Source organism: Mixophyes fleayi, chromosome 9, assembly GCF_038048845.1.
Source record: "Mixophyes fleayi isolate aMixFle1 chromosome 9, aMixFle1.hap1, whole genome shotgun sequence".
Classification (NCBI taxonomy): Eukaryota; Metazoa; Chordata; class Amphibia; order Anura; family Limnodynastidae; genus Mixophyes; species Mixophyes fleayi.
This window is the reverse complement of record NC_134410.1, coordinates 36,506,360-36,531,255: the sequence shown is the minus strand read 5'-3', so window position 1 is coordinate 36,531,255 and position 24,896 is coordinate 36,506,360. Positions and strand designations below refer to the sequence as shown.

The following is a 24,896-nucleotide window of genomic DNA, read 5'->3' as shown; positions in this document are numbered from 1 at the left end:
CATGAAAGTGACCAATGATCTACTTAGGTCTAAGTCAAATGTTCACTTTTCTACACCACCCTTATCTCCTCTACATTCTTCACTCTCTTGGCTTTTTCAGCACTGTTCTCTGCTTGTTCACTTCCTACCTTTATATAATACTCCATCTGCATGTTCTAACACCTCCAATCCCATGTCCTATCAGCTCCTATATTTTCAGCATTGCCTTTTTCCTCTGGTTTGTAAGCTCTCACAAGTTAGGCCCTCTCTACCATTTGTCTCACGTCAGCACATCTTTCATCAACATTGATTGTAACTGACTGTCTGTCGCTGCAAAGTTTTGTGGTGCCTTCCACATAAACAGTGATGATGATGTGCAGAGATCATGAGATGCAAATTTTGAACCTCCAAGTCCAGTCGCCATATATTGAAGGTTATACCATTAATTTGTTCGAGACCCTCAAAAGTTGTGTTGGAACCCGTCTTAGGTGCATGCCCAAGCTGCTGTATGACTCTTATTGTTCAATGCTTGTTATATTGCAGCTGCTGTAAAATATTTCCAGTGCACTACTCTCTGCCTGAGCAATAAGCTTCTAGTGCTTTATTCTTTATTGCTTCTCTGATAACACATAAGAGACACAGCTTGTTTCCTTCTCATCTCTGTCTGCATGTGACACTGACTTACTGCTCGCTTTCAGACTTTGCACCTGTCCTGACCATCTTCACCTCTAGCCTGTTTCAATTGTCATTTGTGCCATGTTCCTGATTTCCTGGTACTTTTGGTGTCGGTCAAGTGAGGCAAGCCTTATAGCCTAAACCTGTAGTGAAGACTAGACATTGCTTAGACTCCATGCTTAGGATAAGCTAGCTATCAACACTGTGGGTCCATGCACACAGCCTATGACCTTACTCGTTACTTGTTACATCACCAACAGTCTGTGCAAACTACATTATGCACACGCGAGGTTGTGTTTTGGAGAATTTTCTTCTTGATAACAGCATACTTGCCAACTCTCCCGGAATGTCCGGGAGACTCCCACATTTCCCGTGAGTCTCACGGACTCCCGGAAGAGTGTGGCAATCTCCTGCATCTGCCCACTTCCTAGTGAAGTAGGTGGGCAGAATTAGGTCCAAAATGCCGCGATTCACTGGGAATCGCTGTGTTTGGCCCCGCCCCCTGCTGTAAAATGACGCGTTTGTGTCTTTACGTCACGTGGCGGGTCCACAATGATGCAAATTTTGGATCCCCGCCCCCCCATCATTCCCCCCTCCCCCGGCAGTCTTCCAGAAGCCAACTTTAGAAAGTTGGCAAGTATAGATAACAGAGTCTTAGTGGCAGTCCTCTCTGTGTACTCAAGCCATGCATCCTGTTTCACACAGAAACTTTATTACTGTTTTATTAATCAGAAATGAGTCCAAATTTTAATAAAGCTAAAATGGGAGTGGTCTTTGGGATGTGTCAAAGATGAAATTTTAAGAGGAGTTGCACATTTGTTTTAAAAATGGCAGGGGAAAGATTTTCTATAATGGCCCAGGATAGCAGTATCAATACACTTAATTTACATTTAATACTCAGAGTGGTCAGAGTGGGACGTGGAGGACTGAGAAACATTACATTGTGTATTATTTTGCTAACTGTTCATTTTCAGCTCTGTAAAGACATGGGGGTACATTTATCAAGGTTTGAAAAAGTGGAGATGTTGCCTATAGCAACCAATCAGATTCCAGCTGTCATTTTGTAGAATGTACTAAATAAATGGCAACTAGAATCTGATTGGTTGCTATAGGCAACATCTCCCCTATTCAAACCCGCAGCTTGGTAAGTTTACCCACTGGAATGTCTGGCCAGTGTATGCATGTTCAAGTATGGGTGTATGTAATATGCAGTATGTATGTATTGTATGTACATAGATAATATTTAGTGTTTATGTATAATGCGTATATGTGTGTTGGTATTTACATTTACATATGTACTTATGTATGTATATGATGTTGAACAGATAAAATAAGACCACATATTAAAAATATTTGAAATATCTGTTTTTATTTGAATTATGATGCAAATATACAGTCGAAAGACTTTAGAGGACATTTTATAGTTTTACTAGAGTTAAAGCTTTTTTAATTCAATTTTATTCATCAAAGGAAAACTATTAGCATGTACTATTTAATTATTTAAAACAGCAATTCAAAATATGTATTATTTTTATCGTTTGAGTGCTTATGTGTTACTGAACAATACACTATTCACTAATTTGCATGTCCGCAAGACCTTAATTTCCGTCACGCACTGCATACTGCAACACTCGACTGTGTCTAACCATTATTTTGACCTCACACCTGCAGTGTCCCTAGAACTTTGCTTCCAATTTTGGCAACTAAGATAATGGGCTTGATTCATCCAGGCACGCATTCTGAGTGCAATCAACATTATGTGCACGTATTTAGGATTTGTCTCCGCCAAATTCAGCAAGAGACGAATCTCAAGATGTGTGTGATTTTGAAATCGGGGGCAGGTCTGCTGTGCTTTACTATACCAGACTCAGCAGAATTCATACAATGCCTATGTGGATTACAAATTTGCAAAAGAATGCACAGGAAAATAAAAGAATCTTGCATTATTGTTATCTGATAATAAATGCATTAATGTTAAAACAGCAAAGAAAAGTTTTTTTTTTTTTTAAAAAGTGTTTTTCGTTATTTTCCCCCATGAAATTAATTTATTAGAACATTGTTAATGTATACTGAGCATAAAATAAATGTCTACAGTTGTTTATGATTGCAAACACATGTTACAGCATGTATACAAGACTGTCATCACTACTGATCAAGACTAGCCATGTAGCTGGAGCAAGAGATACGGCAGAAAAACAAGTAACTTTGAGATACTCAATGCGGGTGTAGTACCTATTAATGATATTGACTACCCCAACACAGAAGACAACGACATGAGTAGTCGAACTGAATAGTACACTGACCTGCAAAAAAAGCTACTTAGCGGAATGCAGATTACTTCAGATCACAACTCGCTGTATTGCCGGCTGGAGAAATGACGTCATCACCAACCGCGACTAGTCTTAAAGCGGCGATGGACGGACCCGCATGTAAGTACTATTTTAGGGGTTAGGATGTTAGGGATATTAGGGTTATAATTAGGGTTAACCCTAATACTACTTAGATGACATAAATGACAGGCGGGTCTGTCCATCGCCACTTTAAGCCAAGTCGCGGTTGGTGATGACGTCATTTTCTCCAGTCAGAAGCACAGCAAGTCGTGATCTGAAGTAATCTGCATTCCGGTAAGTAGTTTTTTTGCAGGTCGGTGTACTATTCAGTCGGACTCCTCACGTCGTTGTCTTCTGTGTCGGGGAAGTCAGTACCGTGAAACTGACTACCACCGCTCAAAGCTTGAATAGGACGTTGCTGAATGCGCGTGAATTTGGCATGCCACTATCACAAATTCACTACGGCAAAACACCCCTGTCCCGGCCTGTTCACTCCCTGAAATCGTAGACTGCAGTAAGTGTCCTTTGCACCTGCAGGCGCATGGAACAGGACTGTGTTCATAGACGTATGTCCCTGTTCTGGGCATGCGCAGAGTGATTTTGTGCACGATACACTCAAAATCAGCAGATACGTGCCTTGATGAATCAGGCCCAATGTATTGTTCTATACTATAAACATGGCTCAGCTAGCACTGGGTACAACCAGGTATATAGATGGGAAGTAAGGATGGTAAGAAACAAAGAGTTTTATGGTGGTGGGTTGGGAGAAGGGCATAAGAGACAAAATAATGTAATTAAAATTTTGGTCCCATTCGCACTTTCATATTGCTATGTTTGTTAAGGCCTACTTTTCAGAAAGCAGTTCTATAGAATTGAAGCTTTTGAACGTAATGACTATAGCAAAGCATTTCCTTTGTTTGCAAAACCCTTACTTTCTCTTCTTTGATCTTTGGAAGTAAGTTGTTTTTTCTTTGCAGATTGTGATGTTATATTTAGATATTCTGCAGGAAGATAGCAATGCTACACCTCCTTTCTGAAACTAGATGTGGGTTGAATATAGCTGAATATTAAGTCTGAAACAAAATCAGCCTCTGTGAGTGTAAAACCTGCATTTTTTGTAATGTTAGTAATAATAAATTTAAATACAAATAGACCTTTTTGAAGTTTTACCTTGATGTGACCTATGTACTGTGGGGCCTTCAGGCATTTGCTGCAGTAAATAATTTTTCGTGTACAGAAATTAATCACCAGGTCAAGGAAAACTGCTGTTTGAGATATACCCTTTGATCTTTTACATTTGCTGAGTCTATATGAGTCTATATTACTCATATACAATTACAATATACAACAGAGTTGGCCAACCCACAGCTCCTGAGCTGCATGTGGCTCTTTTTACTTTGATATGCGGGATCGATGCTAGCAGGGCAGATCAGTCCCCTGCCAGCGCAGCTCCAATGCTCCAGCTGCTGGCAGGGGTATTTCGTTCTCCAGCAAGTACGGCTCCTGGTCATGTGACCTCCTCTGCACAATGCAGGGAGGTCACAGTGTGTAACCACTCCAATCAGAGAAGGAGGAGGAGACAATGCAGCGTGTTCTCCCTCCTTCCTTTTCCGCGGGCTGTGTGAAGGGTAAACAAGGGGCATATTGTTAGATTTATTAAAATTTGTTGAGGCTCATGGGCATGTGGGGATGTCTGATGGCCATCTGGTGAGGTCTAACGGCATATGTGGGGTATTTGGGGTGATCTTGTGGCATATAAGGGGCTTCTGGTGAGGTCTGATTGCATATGTGGGATACAGTCAAGTCCATAAATATTGGGACATCAACACAATTCTCATATTTTGGGCTCTATACACCACCACAATGGATTTGAAATGAAACTAACAAGATGTGCTTTAACGGCAGACTTTCAGCTTTAATTTGAGGGTATTTACATCCAAATCAGGTGAACAATGTAGGAATTACAACGGTTTCTATATGTGCCTCCCACTTTTTAAGGGACCAAAAGTAATGGGACAATCGACTCAAAAGCTATTTCATGGACATGTGTGGGCTACTCCCTCGTTATTTCATCATCAATTAAGCAGGTAAAAAGTCTGGAGTTGATTCTAGGTGTGGCATTTGCATTTGGAATCTGTTGCTGTCGACTCTCAATATGAGATCCAAAGAACTGTCACTATCAGTGAAGCAAGCCATCATTAGGCTGAAAAATCAAAACAAACCCATCAGAGAGATAGCAAAAACATTAGGTGTGGCCAACTCAACTGTTTGGAACATTCTTAAAAGGAAAGAATGCACTGGAGAGCTCAGCAACACCAAAAGACCCGAAAGACCATGGAAAACAACTGTGTTGGATGACAGAAGAATTTTTTCCCTGGTAAAGAAAAACCCCTTCACAACAGTTGGCCAAATCAAGAACACTCTCCAGGAGGTAGGTGTATATGTGTCAAAGTCAACAATCAAGAGAAGACTTCACAAGAGTGAATATTAGAGATGGACGGGCTCGGTTCCCCGAGATCCGAATCCTACCGAATTTAGCCTATCCGAGTACCGAGCCGAGCACGCTCGGTACTCTCCCGCCCGTTCGGATTCGAAATCGAGGCAAAACGTCATCGTGACGTATTAGTTTTTCTGAGCTCGGTTCTCGCGAGATTTGAAAAGCATAAATACCAGCCTCCACAGCAATCCATCGCCATTTGACAGAGGGAGAAAGCAGGGTTAGGTCCCACTGGCTATATCAGCGCAGAGACAGAGCAGTAATTGGACACATTATTGTTTCTATTCAATACCATTCTAATCTTAATACCAGTTGTTACAGCAGTAAGAGGAGAAGAGAGGAGGGTTTTTGTTCAGTTTCTGGCACTCCAAGTGCCTTTGGGCTGTCCCCTATTCTTTTGCGTAAATTTTTCTGGCTGTCAAAAGTCCTATTTGGCAGCAGTGTCAAAAAAATATATTTAGCACTGCCAAGTGCTTTTGGGGTGTCCCCCATTCTTTTGCATTAAATTTTCTGGCTGTCAAAAGTCATATTTGTCAGCAGTATCTAAAACAATTTGTAGCACTACAAGTGCTTTGGGCTCAGAATGGATTCAAAGCAGTCCACATATGAGCAGAATCAGCAACCAGGTTCTGTCTCCAGTCCTGATGGTAGTGTTCCCAGTACGTCATCTGGGTAAGGCGATGTCAAACTACACAGATTAAAGCAGAGCTTCTAAAATTTGTGCAGATTTATTCAGTGCTTAAAAAGCCTTATTCTCTTCAGAGCACAAGTGTAGAAGAAACAAACGTTGAAGAAACAATGCCCAGTCATATAAAAAATAAAGCCTGTAAAAACTGCCTGACCTGTTGCTAGCGGCTCCTATATGATGACAATTTACACTCTGCTGCATATACAATCTGTTTGCTGTGCACAAAACTCTTCTTACATTAGCTTGTACTCAGGTATTTTGTGAAAGAGTTTTTCAAAGCTTAAAATTGTAAAAAATCGATTGAGATCAATGATTGGCCAAGAATTGTTAGAATCATTTCTTCTTTTTAATATTGAAAGGGATATTGTTGGAAATTTCATATTTGATGACATCATTGATACATTTGCACATTCATCTTCTCTTCTACAAAAATTGCTTCTGTAACAGTTTAATTGCTGTTACCTATAATGCTTCATCAATACCGCGCCAAAAAATGAAGGAGGTAATATATGAAGGTATTAGCACTGTCTATGATTAGTAGATTAGTAATACGTTTATTTAAAGTTATTTGAAAATCATAACTGTGTGGTGTTTGAATATTAAGGAATGTCATTTATATATTTTTTGCGTTGTTGTATCAGACGTTCTCAGTGTTAAACTAAATAGTTGTTGTGTTAACGTTTTCAGTCTTAAACTTTAACAATACCACTCCAAAAAATGAAGGAGGTAATATATGTGGGTATTTTGCACTGATTGTGATAAGCAGATTATTAACATGTTTACTTAAAGTTATTTGAAACTCAAACTGTGTGTGTTTGAATGATAAGGTACTTGATTTATATATTTTAGGTTTGCATAACACCTTCTTAGTGTTAAAATAAATTAAAAGATGTCCATAATTGTGTGATGGTTAATTAATATGCTTTCATTTAAACGCTGCTGTTTAATTTTCTAGTTCTAATTTATATTTTTGTATTTATTCATACATGTGTTTATTACTATACATAAAGGTTATTTATTGATTAATACATATTTTTATCTATAGTTTTTTTTACATGATACATGTAAAACTGTCCTAATTTGCAATGTCCACTTTTTTCTTTAAGGACCACACTATAGTGCTATAACTTGTCCTCCATGGGCTGACCACACCCCCTTACATGACTGGCCACACCCCTCTTACAGTATGAGTGACTTATTGGCCTAAGAGTTTTAGAGTGCATGTGGTCACCCGGGGGGTACGACAGGTAAAACTGTGAGGGGCTTGGACAGATTAGTGGGCCCAGAGAGACCCCTCCATCCGTCTAGGCCCCATGGTCTGTCCAGGCAACATAGTCTGACCGCCTGTCATCTCCGCAATGCTCTGGTCACCGATTGGCTGGGAGCTTACGTTCACTGACGTCATCACTTTACGTCACACTTCCTTTCTATCAGTGACTTGGAGCCGCTGCATCATATAAACAAAAGGTAAGTGAATTAGGCATTTATTAAGAGTTGGGGGTGGGGGAGCAGAGAATTTTATTCTAATAGGAGAGGGGGGTGTTTATTCTGATTGCGGAGGGGGGAGGAGAACATTTATTGTAATAGCAGAAGGGGGAGCAGAACATGTATTGTGATAGTGGAAGGGGGGGGAGTGGAACATTTATTCTGATTTGAGACAGGGGAAGCGGAGCATTTACTCTGATAGAACAGGGGTCAGCAGAGCACCCTTTGTGTTGAGGGGGCACTTACTGTGATGAGGGGGTGAGCGGAATATTTGCTTTGATCAGGGGGGTGAGCGGAGCATTTACTGTGATGAAGGTAGAGAGGAACATATACTGTGATGGAGGGGCGAAGCATTTACAGTGATGATTTGGGGGAGTGGAGCATTTAATGTGATAGAGGGTGGGGAGAGGCATATACTGTGATAAGGAAGGGGATCAATTTCTGTGAAGAGGGAGTGGCGGAATGTACTGTGCAGAAGAAGGGGGTCATTTACTGTGATGAGGGAGGGGGGTATGTACAGCCACGAGGGAGGAAGGAGGGGCAGCCAGATATATTAGCACTGGGCTCCACAGTTTATGATGGCAGCCCAGCAGTTGTAGGATCTGAGGGTATGTGGGGGTCTAAAGCCACCTGGGGGTGGCAAGGTAGTTTTGGAGCTGTTTTAATTACTGAAATTAAGGATAATGGCACTCCTTTTGAAGGTTGGAAGGTCCATATGCTGCCCTTGATTTGTAATTGGTTGCCCATCACATACTAGCAAAGTGTCCCTGGAAATACATCTATTACAGTGATAGAACCCCTGAGGGCTAAGCCCCGACCTAGCAGCATATTAGGAACATTTTAAAGGAAAAAAAATGCAGATAGCCCAGTGCCTAAGCTCAAGGTAGCCACTATGGGACTGGCCCTGGAGGAGATACCCCCTTACCCCCCAGCCCAATCAGCCCCTGGTATTTACAGTCATAATATCACTCTACATTGATCACATTCTAAATACATCCTGAATACGAAGATGTCCCCTATTCTTTGCTGCCCCCTTACCCCTCCAGAACAGACCGTCACATGAATGTTTAATATTATGTTGATTTGTTGGTAAATGTATTCAATAAACTCCTCCTGCCGTCTCCCTTTCCCTATATTTCTCTATTGTCCTTCATTTATCCTTGGCCTTCCACTGATTAAGTTCAGCTTGTTTCATCTTTATTTTATGAGAATACTCTCAGGATAGCTTTTGCGTCTTGTCTCATTAACAGACCAAGGGGTATATTTACTAAACTGCAGATTTGAAAAAGTGGAGATGTTACCTATGACAACCAATCAGATTCTAGCTGTCATTTATTTAGAACATGATGCTAGAGACAGCTAGAATCTGATTGGCTGCTATAGTCAACATCTTCACTTTTTTTAAACCGGCAGTTTAGTAAGTATGCCCCTAAGACATTATAACGTACATGTCTTTTTTAGAGTGACTTATTTCATATCCTTCAGAAGTATATTGTACTCCTTTAATGTAAGGATTGCTCTAGATAAATAGATGCACTGTTGTATTGTAATATACTAAGAAAAAAATGTATAACTTTATCATTTCAGGTTATAGTTTATGTAATTTTCTGTACAATAAAAAGATAAATAAAAGAACAACAATCAGTATTGTGGTAAAAATCTAAAAATATTATTTATTTAATCAGTATAACTAGAATTTATATTAAATAATATTATATTAGAACTGAGGTATTGGTTATGGGTTATTGGTAATATCTATAATGACAATCAGTCATCATCTATAACTATGACATCATTAGTTAATGTGCAGTCTCTGGATTGTGTAGACTTAGGAAATTCTTCTGTTCTCCTGGTGCCAGCAGTACAGTTGGTCATCTCCATTAGTTTTATGTAAGGAATCACTGTTACATCAGGCGTATTCATTAATATGGGGAGAGCATTCTGATGTCCTACAGACGTTCCTCTAGTGTAGCTCATCTGTCCCTCCATTAACCATGGACTTGTCCTATGTGCTGAGCGCTCTTTCTGAACATATGCTGGGAGTGCTGAAGCTGTTTGTGGCATCATATTCCTATCTCCATCTCCTATTTGCATCCAGTTTAACACTGTAGGTGTGTGGTGGTGTCTCTTGGTTTGATGCATGTTTATAGAGTCAGGCACTGTTTTCCCAAATGTGAAATCTGGATGACCAAGGAATAAAGGGAAACTTTGACCATGATTTGCAGAAGTGTCTTTTTTCTGTTTTTTGCCCTGGAGTAATATTTCGGGCTGTGAGTAGGTCACCAGCTCTTCCTTGATGCTAGAGAAACGTCTCTCTGTATCTGAAGTATTGCAGGGTATTTCATACATTTTTAGGTCTTGTGTGTCAAAACTTGTAGAGGGTCTCTTGAGATGACCAGAGTTGGTGTTTAAAGTCATTTGGTAGTTTTGATGATTTACATAGGTTTTAGTAGAAACAGAAGTCATCTTAGAAGAAGTTGCATCTAAATTAGGTTCCCACAAACCGACTGCCTTGGAATTGTTATTACTGCGTTTGATGTTTCCTCTGCCAGGACTTTGGGGGAGAATATTTTTTTGAGATGATGGGGTTGAGTGACTTTTCCTTGTTGGCTTCACAGTTGATGTAACTCCCTCTGACAGCTCATTTAGTTCTCCTGAATATGTCCTCTTTCTTGTTCTTTTCTTTTTCTCAGCGTTCTCATTTTTTCTTCTGTTGCTCTTTCCCTTCAGTCCTCTGTCCTTGATATTGGGGGATAGGGCTACACTCTGTAAGTCCGCGTTATCGTCCTGTTGTTGGCTCTTCTGTTGGTGTTTCTCTGCTGACAGCACAATTGGTCTACAGGATTCAGATTGGTGTTCTCTCGTCTCAATGGGCTGAGGATATACAGAGAGTAGAAAACCATCATTGATTTTGAATGACGTTGATAATCTTAATCTTGGACATAACTATTTAAGGCATAAATAAATCTGTGGTTCTCCAGATGATGCAGAATTACATGCGTCAGAATGCTGACACCTATACATCTACAATACTTATAGAACCTTACGTTACCCGTCTGCTGTAAGTAATAAACAGTTAAAAGCATTTAAGTGTCCATTTCTCACCTCCAACGGTAACAAGTTTCGTTCATCAATGAGCGTTTGCAAATCTAAATCTAAAGTATCACGGTTGTAAGGTTTATTCAATCTAGGGCCAGATTCATAATCACTGTGTAAATATCAGGACTTAAATGGTGTAAGTTGATATCAATGTAACTTGAGCATAATCATTAAGGGTTATTTGTGAATATACAAAGGTGCGGCCATGCAGAGAAAATACCGTTATGATGTCATGCACCTATGATTGCACCTACTTATGCAGGTTCTTCTTGATTGGTGATACTAGATGGTGGTGACTGCAGGGGTGTAACACTGTGCTCCTTCTGATATGAGGAGCAGGGGAATTGGGGGGAATTGTTTTTCAATTTGGACTAGGCATAAGACAGTGCTTAGATCTGCTCATATGTAAAGCAAGATATTTTAACATACAATAAGATATATAAATGAGCTTCAGGACTTATTCCACTTTTAGAAGATGACTTCTGAGTCCATTGTATAGCTCAAATTGACATTGTTTTTACATTTGGGCGGAGGTGGAGAACAGATGTCAGCCTGTACTTTCAATGAGAAGACTTTTGCTCAAACTGGGTGCATTTTATGAAGAACAGATTATTTTTATAGACACAAATAACAAGATTAACGGATATTAAAATATACAAATGTCATACATATAATAGTAAAATACATGTATCAGGATGCTGGCACTTATAATTGTACAACTATTGGGAAATCATGGGTTACCCGAGCCCGCTGTAAGGAATAAATTGTTAGAAGTTAAAAGGCATTTTATTGTCCTTTCCTCACCTCCAATGCTAAAACGTTCTCATCTCGTTCCAGTTCATCAATGAGCGTTTGGATATCTATATCTGTATTTGGGGACAGAATTGCATCTAAGAAGGCTGGGTGGATGATGTCTTCAACCTAGGAACAGATTCAAAATCACTTTGTAAATGTCAGGTTTTAGTTGGTGCTAGTATATATCAATATTACTTGGACATAGTCATTAACGAATATTTGTAAATGTGCAAAGGTGCGGCCCTAGAGAGAAAATACATTTATGATGTCATGCACCTATGATTGCACCTACTTATACAGGTTCTCCTAGGGATTGGGGCTACTAGATGGTGGTGACTGCAGGGGTCTAACACTGTGCTCCTTCTGATACGAGGAGCTGGGGGATTGGGGAGTTTGTTTTTAAAATGAACTGTGCGAAATACAGCACTTAGATCTGCTCACATACAAAACTAAATATATTAACACATAATAATATATTTAAAAGATGAATAATAAAGAACCAAAGCTTCCTTACTGTTATCTCATCTTACTAAGATAGAAATGAGTCTTCAAGTAGATAAACATTGTAAAAGTTTCTTATAGTTACGGATCCAGAAAGGATGGTAGGCAGGACTTCCAGAGTGACATTTATGTATTTCCAGCATCTGATTTCCCATCAGTGACTGCGATCCTGCAAACAGTAATGTAGAGCGAAGGACACTTCCCAACGCAGAAGGTGGGCGTGCTCCTTACACACCCCGCTGCCAAATAGCCAGATTTCTGCAAACTTAAATCCTTGGATAATATGTGATTAGTACATAAACTTTAGTATGGTTTTAGAAGATTTTGTATCTTATTCACTAAAAGAAATGAAATACTGATCATCAAGAATATGAAACTACACAATACAGATCTGGTGCCATTAGTTATAACAAATATTTTACCTGTGACAGAAACTCCGGCTGATCACACAGAGTCTCTATGTAATGTAGAAGTTCTGTGTCAGGTGAGTCTTCTGATGGGCGTCCTTCTTCACTCTTTGGGAGCTTTACATTACGTGGCGAAGTTACTGTCTCCATGTAGCCCGGGGAGATCTTCCCGTTGTGTCTATAGAGATGTCTCTTCAGCAATTTCTTCTGTCTTTCATTGCACAGATTACGTCTTTTACTTTTTAATTTCCAGGTATCGACTGGGAAAATGTGATAGTTCAGAAACAGATGAGCAAAACTTTGTCAATAAATTCTTACCAGTCACAGTACATAGTATGTAGAAGAGCCACTTCTATAGAAACTCATTGTTAGGCAGAGCACAGACACTTGATAAGAGGAACCTATATTTCCACATACCTGCTCGTACACGTCTTTTAGTGTGCACAGTGCTTTTCTCCTTGATGATTGCTTCTACTGGACTCTCAGAGTTTGTATTGATGTCTATGTTTATGATGACTTCCACTTCATTATCAGTCTCTGTAATTTGCTCTTCATAGATGTCCTTGTGTACAGCAGCTGCAGTCATTGCAGTGATCTCTGCATTTATATCTGTTTGTTCATCACTTTCAGGTTTTGCATTGTCCTCCTTGTAGGTGTCCAGTTGTTCTGCAGCTTCAGACTTGGCAGTGGTCTCTTCATCTACGCCTGCTTCTAATGACCCTTCTGTCCCCATATTGATGTCATAGGCTTTGTCTGCTTCTACCATCTGCTGGTGAGATCTCTGTAAGTTCTCTGCTTCCTCTTCCTCTATGAACCTAATAGACAAACAAATAGTTCAGAAACAGGATAATAAAGTGGCTATCCTGCTGTTATGTTAACTTAGGGGAAAAAACTTACGTCTTAGCTATCTGATAGTAGATCTTGCGGTCAGCTTTGGTGGTCTTTAGCCATTTGTTCAATGTGTATTGCACACCCTCCTTTATCTTCATATCAGGGCGGAGACGAGAAAGAGAGCGGAGTACTGGTCTGTGGATAATAACATTAGATTGTAGGTTAGATGCTGTTAGAACAGTGTTAAGCACTATGTACATTACAACAAGAATATCACCTGCAATGTGAATTGGCATAAGATTAACCAATAATTATGCCTCATGTCTCAATCTCATTAGATTTTAGTGTATTGATATGCGACATTCTAATGACTATTGTTTCAGCCCACAAAGTTATAAAGGATATAGGTCGACCATCCGGCGTCCCACGCAGTGAGCTAATAAAGAAAAACTCTCAGAGAAGTATTTGGCAAAATTATTTTGGCAACAGCTTTATTAAACACTTCCAAACTTGGCAGACAAGCGGCGTGCAAGGCTAATAAAATTTACCACCTTTTCCAGTTCCATCTGGAAAAATAGGGCGTGTTCTGCCTACTACCATGTAGGCACCGCAACAATGTCCTCTGGAGACCAGCCCCTTGGCATAAATCACCCTCTAATAAACCTGGCACGCCGCCAGTATTGGCCCAACCGTTGAAGCTGGAACCAGGCGTGCGGCCATCTTCCCTGGGTGATACTGGCCGGCCCTGCTGGCTCCCCACTTCCTATGCCTTGCTCGCCCCTTTCCCACCCTTCCAACTGTGACAAAGCAATTTGAGCAATAAATTACATTCACAAGGCATACAATGACAACACCATTACTTGTCAAGCAATTACAAAGATTACATATATAAACTGTTTAATATATAATATAGACTGAAAAACTATGTATAATAAGCCTCCTTCCCCCTCTCCTTTAACTACCCTCACCTTGTCCTGCCTCCTGTCTCGCCCCCTGCCCCCTCCTTTCCCTGAGTGGCTACCTGCACTGCTCGGGTGTAACAAAATAAGACGGACTTCGTTGTCTGCACCCCCCTTTCTTCATGTCACTTGCATGGGGCCGCCTAGCGACCATCCTCCCTTATTCCTCTTCGGCGCTATTGCTGCGCCTGCGATTCCTTTTATACACCCACTGAAGCATGATACAACGCTGTCACCCTGGAGAAAGCAGTTATATAATAATTCCTATTGATAATGATAACAGGACCATCCCCACCATAGTCGGCCTCAGTGATGGTCTTCACTAATGTTTTTCAAAACTTTTTCCTAGAATAGACAAAGGTCTTAGCGTCTCCTGTCTGTTATGCTGAAAGACTGCTATGGCAAACTTGGCATCTCATGGGTCCCAATCTCATTCATTACAGATGCACCCACAGCCCAGGGTTATCAGGAGGTGCCCCTAGCTTCTCAGCAGGGGGCTGGTAGTCTCTGGGAGGGGGGGCATACTATTTTTTTCTACCTTCCCCATAGTGGTACAAGATTTTTACTGATAAGAAGAAATAAAATGTTGTAAGTGCTGGCACTGGTTGCTATTGAATTGAATTGATATTCATGGAATTTGTATCATTCCACATCTGTCCATAAAACTTGGCATGTATCGTCTTACCCCAAACATTCGAAAACAGAAGAACGAAATAACTGTCTTTGTCATAGTTGTATAACTTTGACAAAATATTACTTTGCAGATACAATGTAAAATTATTTTTCCATGAAATGGCAAAGAAAAGCAGAACTCAAAAATGCTATCATTGGTACTTTGGTCTTTTTTAGAAACACTTGTTGAAATGCGAAATTCAATTTGAGTAAAATTTAGCTGTAACTTCACTCATCTCTAGTTGATAACCCTCATGAATAATGGTTCTGCCACTAAATAGCAGCTTCTTCAGTGTGTAGTTGACACTTGGGGCTAGATTTACTAAGCTGCGGGTTTGAAAAATTGGGGATGTTGCCTATAGCAACCAATCAGATTCTAGCTTTCATTTATTTAGTACTTTCTACAAAATGACAGCTAGAATCTGATTGGTTGCTATAGGCAACATCCCCACTTTTTCAAACCCGCAGCTTAATAAATCTAGCCCTTGGACTTTAATAATTTTGATTAGCATTCCTCTCAAAGACAAAAGTAAGTACAAAATAAACCATTCCCCAAAATGCCTAAAACACATTTTTCTACTACCTAATGTCCACTCAGATTCGGCCAACTATATCAGCATTGCAGCAAAAGCAATCACAATTTCTAATCTGCCAATGGGTCAGATTGTTGGAACAGTCCTCTTAAAATCGATTAATCGATTAATTTATTTCAAAAATATTTAGGGAAATAATGTACCAAACAAATGTATCCTTTATGAAACGGGTCATGTTACCACATCTGCATTGATATAAATATATATATATATATATATATATATATATATATATATAAATGTTGATAGAAAAAACAAGTAGGGCGCCCAATGTGTAATATCAGATAGAAATGGGGACGATGTAATAAACTGCGCACCGTAAGGATTCAAGGATCATGTAGTATGGTAGGAGTTCCTCTTCAGAGGTAATACCTCCCCCTCGCCCACAGGATGACGACAATGTGGAAATATAAAAAGCACATATAGTGTGGTATGGTCGTATAATATAACACCAATTGTGATGAATCCTCCACCACTATCAATAGTGGAAGCCCAAAAACCAATTGACTTAATATTAAGTATACACCTCCAAATGGAAACAAAAAATCTGTGTCTCGACTTTGCTTTATGTGGGCGAGGGGGAGGTATTACCTCTGAAGAGGAACTCCTACCATACTACATGATCCTTGAATCCTTACCGTACGCAGTTTATTACATCGTCCCCATTTCTATCTGATATTACACATTGGGCGCCCTACTTGTTTTTCGCCCTACTTGTTTTTCTATCTACAGTTACTACAATCCTCCGGATTAACCATCTGGACACAAGTCATCTGTGGCTGCCGCTCTTAAATTGAGCTAGGTGTGTCTTTTCACTACGGGACTGATCATCTGGTACATTTTTATACCAATTATTTATAAATTGGTGGTTACAGTGTGGTTGCTAGCGCCTTATTATATTGATTTCGTGCTTTTATATATATATATATATATATATATATGTATAGATATATTTATGTTACACTGATGGAACTTTAGTCTTTTCAATTAATAACGTGGAGTGACAGCATATTTCTTCATGATCATAAAATACAAGTTGCATAATATAGGAAGACATTTTGTAACATTTAAAATGAGTATATACCAATATATGTAACCAATAGTAGAGGAAAAATACTCCCAGCTATTAAACCCTTATTAATTCTTTACATTTGTGACTGTGCACTAAAAAAACATAGAAATAAAAAGCTGCTTGTAACTTAATAGAACTTGTACAGTATGTTATGGAATGGGAATATTTATACATATGTGAATGTAATGAATGTACTTTCACATGAGAAGACATTACAGTGTGCCTATTTTAGTATATTACTCACATCATGAAGCAGGACAGGACCTCTGTGTCCGGGAAGCAGGGTACATATCTCCTGACCAGGTTATTATATTTCTGCCAACGTTTGAAATGTTCGTGTACAGTGTTAGTGCTGCTGGAGCCCATGCTGAAAGTATTGGGCCCAGTCCCTGGCATCACTGGAAATGGCACTTCTGGTCTTTGACTAGAACCAAGACTCCCTGACATCACTGTGGGTGCTGGAAAATTCCCCACTGGCAAATTGAAGTTTATTTCTGGCTTTCCTGTAATCCAGTTCTTACATGACTGAGCAGGTACATTGACTGCACTGGGTATTAACCATGTTTTGTCTGCAGCAGTCACCTGTGTCAATCCTGGCATCAATGTCGGTGTTGCAGAAGCAAGCACTGTTTGCAAATGATGTCTCATTCCTGGTGATTCAGCAGGTACAATTATTGTGCTGGGGTGAAGACTCCCTGACATCAGCAATGTTGGTGCTGGATTATTTACTGTCCGAGACATTCTAGGTTTCCCCACTAGGCAGTTGTTAGGAGCTAAGAAGCTGTTCTGTCCAAAGCTATCAGATGTAGCACTGTGGATTGTCTTGTTAGAGTCAGTTGGCAGAACAGTCATGCTGGTAGAGGAAACAACACAAACTGGCCGTAGAACCTCATTGCCCCAAATTATTGTGGGTGGAACATTAGGGTTAGGAACATTGGAAAGCTGTGAGATGATCTTCTGTTTATTGATGAAAGTCATAGTGACCTTGAAAATAACAATAATTGTGAGTTATTATTTACATCAATATTCCTTATAACATAGAGAAAACATTACCATACATTAACATACAGCATTTTTTTTTATCTTTAATCCAACCAGAAAATTTTATTTTTTTAAATTATGGTAAATGCTTTTGGGCATCTTAGTAAAATGTTATGATACAATTTAGATTCAAAGTATAAAATATCTATTGACACCCACCTGTTTTTGTCACTGGTAGAATTGAAAATGTATGTTCAGGCACTGATTTGTTTTCCAAATTATCTAGTCCTATTATATGTAAACCCAGTTGGCTTGAGCAGTGGATCATATGTGTCTGATTATGGATAAGGTTACAGACAATGTCTGTGTGTCTGGTCACCTGCACCAAGCTCAGCAGATATGAGGCAGTGTGAATATCACAGGTGGGATGATGTGTTATGCTCTACAGCTCATTTGAAAATAAACAGCCTCAGCTACTGGCATGTGCTGAGACCAGTACATAATTGACTGGTTTATTTCCATAGGGTGTTCACCTGCTTATAATATTGTATTATCACAGGCCACAATTTAGATTATAATATTATAAAGGAAAAATTAGGCTTGCTAAATATATGAAGGACATTTGACTTATAACTCATTGTATTACTAGTCTATTTTTAATAATTTGGTGTCAAAGTAGGACCAACTAAGACACAAATTTCTTTCAATTTTCCTGTGTAAATTTGGAACTTCAATACACCGAATATATTAGGTGCATTGTGAATTTAACAAAACACCAGAATACTGTAGTTATGGGGGAAAGAATAGAGCAAAAAGTGGTAGACATTTAAAAAAAATACTAAAATTAATATTCTCAATAATAATAATAATTAATGATACTTTACATAAACACTTTACCAATGCACCTTATAAAGTAGGTAAACCAGAGTTGTACATACAGTACCACCATTATATGTGTATATTTCAACACAATTTTTGCTCATATTACTTTTTATAACCAATCCAGTAACATTCCTATACTTAAACTATTATAAATACTTTTATTATCTTTATAATGAATATGTAGTTTAAACTTACAAATTTTAAAATACCTATTAACACTTACCTGTATTTTCACGGATACAAAGGAATCTGTATAAGTATCTACCAGTGTTGTATATTCTGTGTATAAATCCAGTAGGACTGAGCTGTGGACCATATATCTGATTACAGATAAGGAGCTGATGTCTCTGCGTCTGATCACTTCCACGATGCTCATCAGCTCTGAGGCAGTTTGAATATCTCAGGTGGGATGATGCGTTATGTTCTAGAACACAATTCAAAAATAAACAGCCTCAGCTACTGGCATGTGCCGAGACCAGTACATCAGTTACTGGTTTATTTCCATGGGGTGTTCCCTTATAATAATGAATTATCACTGGCCACAATTTAAATTATAATATTATAACGGAAACATTAGGCTTGATAAATATATGAAGGACATTCAACTTATAACTCGTTGTATTACTAGTCTATTTTTATTTATTTGGCGTACAAGTAGGACCAACTAAGGCACTAATTTCTTTCAATTTTCCTGTGTAAATTTGGAACTTCAATACACAGGAAATATTACCTGCATTGTGAATGTAACACAAAACATATTAATATTATCTATAATACTAAAGTGACATTAAGAAATGTAGTAACATTTGTAAATAACATCTGTGTATTAATGCTCTATGATTCCATCTTTTATTTAATTGAAGGACCAGTAAATATTTTATTCTAAATTTTCCAACCACTGTTCAGGTGATAAACTTGTCCCTGTCCTGATCCCCTACTCCCAGCTGTGCAGGTCTTTACTCAGAAGTTAGCTGTACAAACATAGATGTCTATGTACTAACGTACATAGGTCCCTGGTGCTCCATGTTTGGAACAGAGCTACAACATACTGTATGTAATACGTAGGTTATACAATAATGATCAGTAATGGAGCAGAGCTGACTTCCGTCACCTCACAGGTGATGAAAGATTTTGGTGCAAGGAGATGGGGAGTGAGCAGCACAACACAATGTATATTAACGATTAATCACATACTATGCGGTCACTGCCTACTCTGTCTTTCTCCTCTTGTGGACACGCCTGACGGATGGCCATGTAAAGCGATGGCAAATGTGGAAGACAGAGAGTAAATGCCATGCACTTTCCTCCATACTTATCTTGTTATGTGAACCTAAAGTGTAGTGTGCACCATCCATAATACTACATCAGAGGTGTCCTGCAGCTCCGCTGTCTCACTCCTCGCTGTCCTCCACTCTGTTCTGTGGTGTGTAGCCCAGAAGAGGGACAGACAATTAGCACTGACATCATGCTCACATGGAGCTACGGCCAAATATGAGAAAATCTATTTTAGAGGAGACTATAGAGCTCCTGTAATGCCATTGTGGGAGGGGTATGGGAAGGGGAGGTTTATAACTAAGGCCATTTGAATAATAACACACATAGTAAGAATGATTTTGCTGCAAAATGTAACAACAAAATACTTTCACATTGTCTTATTTTCCCAAATACTTGTTATAGGAACAGTAATGCAAAACAGTGGATACCATAAAATGAATAAAAATATATTTATTAGAAATAATGCTAATAATGAATTACAATTTGCATCAAAACCTTACCAATATACCAACTTATGTTGCTAAACCAGAGCTCTATATACATTACCACTATTACACTGTATTTTTCAATACAATTTATGATCATGGTATATTTTTAAACCAATCCGGTAACTTGCCCTTGTTAAAGTTATTATACATACTTTAGTGATTTCATAGGGACCATAAAGACTGAATCACTTACTGAGACCTGTGTTTATCCTGGTATAATGGGATATGAATAATTATATAATGCTGTATTCCAGCAAGTGATGTTTAGTTTGATTTGTAAACACAGTTGCATTTTGCTGTGGAAGATATTATATTTCTGTTTGTAGACAGGGAGACAGTGTGAGTGTGTCTGATCACCTCCACAAAGCTCAACAGTTTAATAACTAGAGGTTGAATGTTCCAGCCTCCGCCTTGTCTATAATACATTCACCACCCATTGTCTTTATAAAATTCGAATGATGTTTTAGAACATTGTCAAGAATATACAAAAACAGGGGTAATTTGCACTCTCTATGTACAGGACTCTGGGGTGCAAGAGGGGGTTGCCCTCATTGTATAGACAAAAAGCAGTGATACTCTTCACTCTCCAAACACATGATTAATGCTGTACTAACTATGTTTCTATATTAAAAACAGGGAATGTTAGTTCCACATATTGCAATATATGTTAAGCTGACAAAGTACTCCCATTCTGATCAGTCCTAATATGATCAAATGCTATGCTTTTTTTTTATCTGGGTTAAAGACTTATCTGCACACAGCTTTTAAAGGCAAGTCTTTCCCAAGCACTAGCAGCCATGGGAGACCTGGGACTCACCTGACACAAGTTGGAATTAATTATTGTAAAGAATAAACAGCCCCATCTGCTGACATGTGCTGAGAGTAATGCGTAATTTGGTTTGGATGATTAATCTCCTGCAAGATGTATAACTTCCCATACTAGTGTATTGTTTACAAGTATTTCATTATTATGATCTCTAAGTTCTCAATATCATTGCAGCTCTTTCTCATTTACATGATCTGCCCTTGTACATTTATGTTATGTGTTTGTACATCTATAAATGCATGGACTACAATGCCTCTAGAAAGAAGAGAAGATTTTATTTTATATTTAATAAACTTGTTTACAACGTTTTCAAAATTAATTTAAGTTATAGTTTATTTTAAATTTGTAAATGTGTTATTAATTTTTACTTTCTTATTTGTACAAACATAGGCACATATGGACCTACCTTTCCATGTAATTGCATTTTAAGGCATGACACACAGATGAGCGAGGGCAGGCAGTATTTGTCAACTGAAGTATTTGGTCACACAAGCAGAGGTGGGCAGATGCGCTTGATAAAGAAGAACAGATTCAAACACAGTTTAAGGAATTATTTAAAAACTGTCAACATTCTCTTTCAGCAAATTATCAAACAGAGCCTGATCTAGATAGCCTGGGCCGGAATCCACTATTAGAGGATCACTAAGAGCATGGGGTCAGCTTGCAATAGGAAAATCAGTTCCAGGGTGTCAGTGCAGGACTGATGGCGCTATGGATAAAGTGGCCACAAGATAACAGTATGTCCACCTCCCAGAGACTACTAACCCAACAAGGTTGGAGCTCATGCTTGTCCCCTGAGCTCTGGGGGCCCACTGAAGTTGCAACTTTGATTTCAGAATCCTTTACATCTAGAGAGTAAAAATAAACATATTACACACCCACACATAATTTGAAAATATACAAGACCCTTAATTAATATGCAGCACCCCAAAATCTTCTTCACTGCTTTATTAAATGTAAAATAATTTCTTCTTTATTGATACCTCATTGTCACACCTGCCCGTTATTTATTTATTTACTTTTAATTACACAGTGCACTGCATGTGGGAAGTGTTTTGTCTCATGTCTCTTTCCATTTCTTTGGATTTTGATCGGTGCTGGTAATGTATGCTTGTTTTTATCATGAATCCATCACTTAAAAATGGTAATTATATTTTGTTTTTATTAATGTTATGCTTTTTGTTTATATAACATTCTATTAAAATAATAAAGGGCTTGTAGTGTACAGATACCATGTTTTATCATTTGCACTGAATGCTAAACTAATCACTATAACTTCAGCAAAAGCTTACCGTCCACATTAGTTGAGGGTTAATGAAACAAATGGATTATGATTGACAAATATTTTTTTATTCAAATATGCAGTGGAATTGGATGGTATTCTATAGAAAAGAAAGAATTATCTTCAGAAACATGTCTGATTGAATTTGCTTTGTGTTTGCACTGCTGCAGAAGTGATAATTTACCACTAGATCATCATCATCATCATCATTTATTTATTTATATAGCATCACTAATTCCGCAGCGCTGTACAGAGAATATTTGTCATTCACATCAGTCCCTCCCCCATTGAAGCCTACTGTCTAAATTCCATAACACACACAGACAGACAGAAACGCAGACTAGGGTCAATCTGATAGCAGCCAATTAACCTACTAGTATGTTGTTGGAGTGTGGGAGGAAACCCACACAAACACTGGCCATGGTTGGGAATCGAACTCATGACTCCAGTGTTGAGAGGTAGAATAATTGTTGTGTAATAGCCAGAGGTCAGGGACACAAGTCTTGGGTCAGCATGGTGGCGTTTGACCCCAATACCACAAGCATAGAAGAAACCGAACCCATGGAGTTTAGCGGAAGCAATGAAGATTTTCAAGAACTGATCATCTTTGGTAGAGATAGGCAAACAGTACGCAGTCAAGATTGTCAAAAGGGAACTCTACAGACAGTCATCCAGTTAGTGTTACTTATAGATTTGGCTCAGCTGTCTTGGCCTACTGTGTTTATGGGACATGATGGAAGACATCGTATTCCCTCATCAGCCTTTGTCAAGAACAAGGACACATACTAATGTTAAGAACACTACACGGCCACCCGCTGGAAGTGGTGCTGCATACCCAGGAAGTAACGGCAACGGCATCACAATGCCAGGGAACGCTATACCTCCCCCTCTGCCTAGGTCCAACAGCCTTCCCCACTCTACCGTGTCCAACAGTGGCAGCAAAAGCAGCATGGACAGCTCCATCAAATCTGGTGTCAGCAAGTTTGTCGCTCTGTCCATTCATAACCACAAGGAAAGACATCATGACAAAGACCCCAAGAGGAACCACAGTATTGCCACAATATATATATATATATATATATATATATATATATATATATATATATATATATACATATATTGAGCAAGAGTAGCAACAATCTGAACCTAGTTACTAAAAACAAAAAGGACCCTGCTAAAACATTTAGGACCCCTTTTTGCCCCAGGATGGAAGACATTCCTTTGTTAGAGCCTCTTATCTGTAAAAAGATAGCACACAAAAGTCTAACTGTGCTTATTTTTCTTGAAGACTGTATAGTCACAGCTTGTCAGGAAGGATTTGTTTGCACATGGAAAAGGCCTCGTAAAGTGGTAAGTTTTAATCCTTTATGCTTCGTCAAGATTAGAATTTGGGTAGTTTATAGTTGACACGTCACCAAAATGCAGCAGCAGCAGCCATTATGTGGGCAAAATCAATTATCAGCCGATCGAAACGGGAGTTTGCTGCTTGTGACCTTAGTGATGTCATGAGCATGTCATACTGTTTGAATCATTTGAAATTTTTCCACAGGAACCTGTGTGATGGAAAAATTCTACATCTACTATTGAAGAGCATTGTGCCAGCCAAAGAAAAAAAAATAACAGCAAAGATTATTCAGAAGTACTGTGCATTGTGAGATAACACAAATGTGTTTTTCCCCAGCAAAACCAATGCTCAGGACACTGAGGCAGTACTTGATTGCAGTCAGCGGAAGCTTAATTTAAAGTAATAGGACCTGATTCATTACTGATCTTATCTGACGTTTTTTGCGGATCTTATGAAAATCTTCTCAGCGCATGCCCAGAAAAAGGGAGTTAAGAAGGAAAATCTGTTGCGTAAGTTAAGAATTTCTTAAGTTAAGATGAAAATCCTTCTTAACTGCACTTAAGAAGTTCTCCAAACACTTAAAAAAAAAGGTTTGGGAATGGGCGGAGATCATACTGACTTAAGAAGAGTAGGCGTTTACCTCCGGATCCGTCAAATACTTAAGAAGAAATGCTCAGAGTTTTATCTTAACTTCTTGCTTAAACTTAAGGAAGCTTGGAGTCATGTTTAAGTCCAAAGCAGCTATAGCAGCAGCACTCAATAACATTAAACTGTTCAAAAAGCATCGCTCATTTAAAACACTCACAACTAAATACACTCAACATACATCTTAATACACTTTTTTAATATATATTTTTTTATTTTATATTAATAACAAACATTAAACAAGTACTCTTTTTTTAAAAAAACAACCATGGTGGATGCACAGTTGTAATACATTGCAATGTAAAGTGGTTGAGGTGTAATAGCTAATAGTTAGTCTATACCTTTTTTGATATTGTAAAAAAACAGCTAATAATGTTCTAATAATATTATGAAGGACATAACAGGTTAATTTGTTATAATTGAACAGATAAATTGTGCGAACTTAAACCAAGCGTACTCTTATATAGGGGACAAATAGGAAATCAACACAAATATTGGAAAGATATGTACACTCCTCAGAGATAGGGCTGTGAGTGAGTATTTGAACTCAGGCCCCCACTGTTAAAAGGTGGATTGTCTAACCACTAAG

At 38.6% G+C, this 24,896-nt stretch overlaps 1 protein-coding gene and 1 pseudogene across 1 annotated transcript in view; one reads left to right on the top strand and one right to left on the bottom strand.

Annotated features, from left to right (window-relative positions):
- Nucleotides 1-12,088: 12,088 nt before the first annotated feature.
- LOC142101559 (uncharacterized) overlaps nucleotides 12,089-24,896 on the bottom strand; it is a 31,191-nt gene continuing 18,383 nt past the window's right edge. The window contains exons 2-5 of the mRNA XM_075186005.1: nucleotides 16,828-17,567; nucleotides 13,354-13,482; nucleotides 12,874-13,271; nucleotides 12,089-12,716 (exon numbers count right to left, since the gene is read on the bottom strand). Of these exons, the coding sequence (XP_075042106.1) occupies nucleotides 12,454-12,716; nucleotides 12,874-13,271; nucleotides 13,354-13,482; nucleotides 16,828-17,561 (1,524 nt within the window). The 5' untranslated portion in view covers nucleotides 17,562-17,567 and the 3' untranslated portion in view covers nucleotides 12,089-12,453. The remainder of the gene's footprint in view (nucleotides 12,717-12,873; nucleotides 13,272-13,353; nucleotides 13,483-16,827; nucleotides 17,568-24,896) is intronic.
- On the top strand, nucleotides 19,523-23,724 carry LOC142101819 (WD repeat-containing protein 20 pseudogene; annotated as a pseudogene).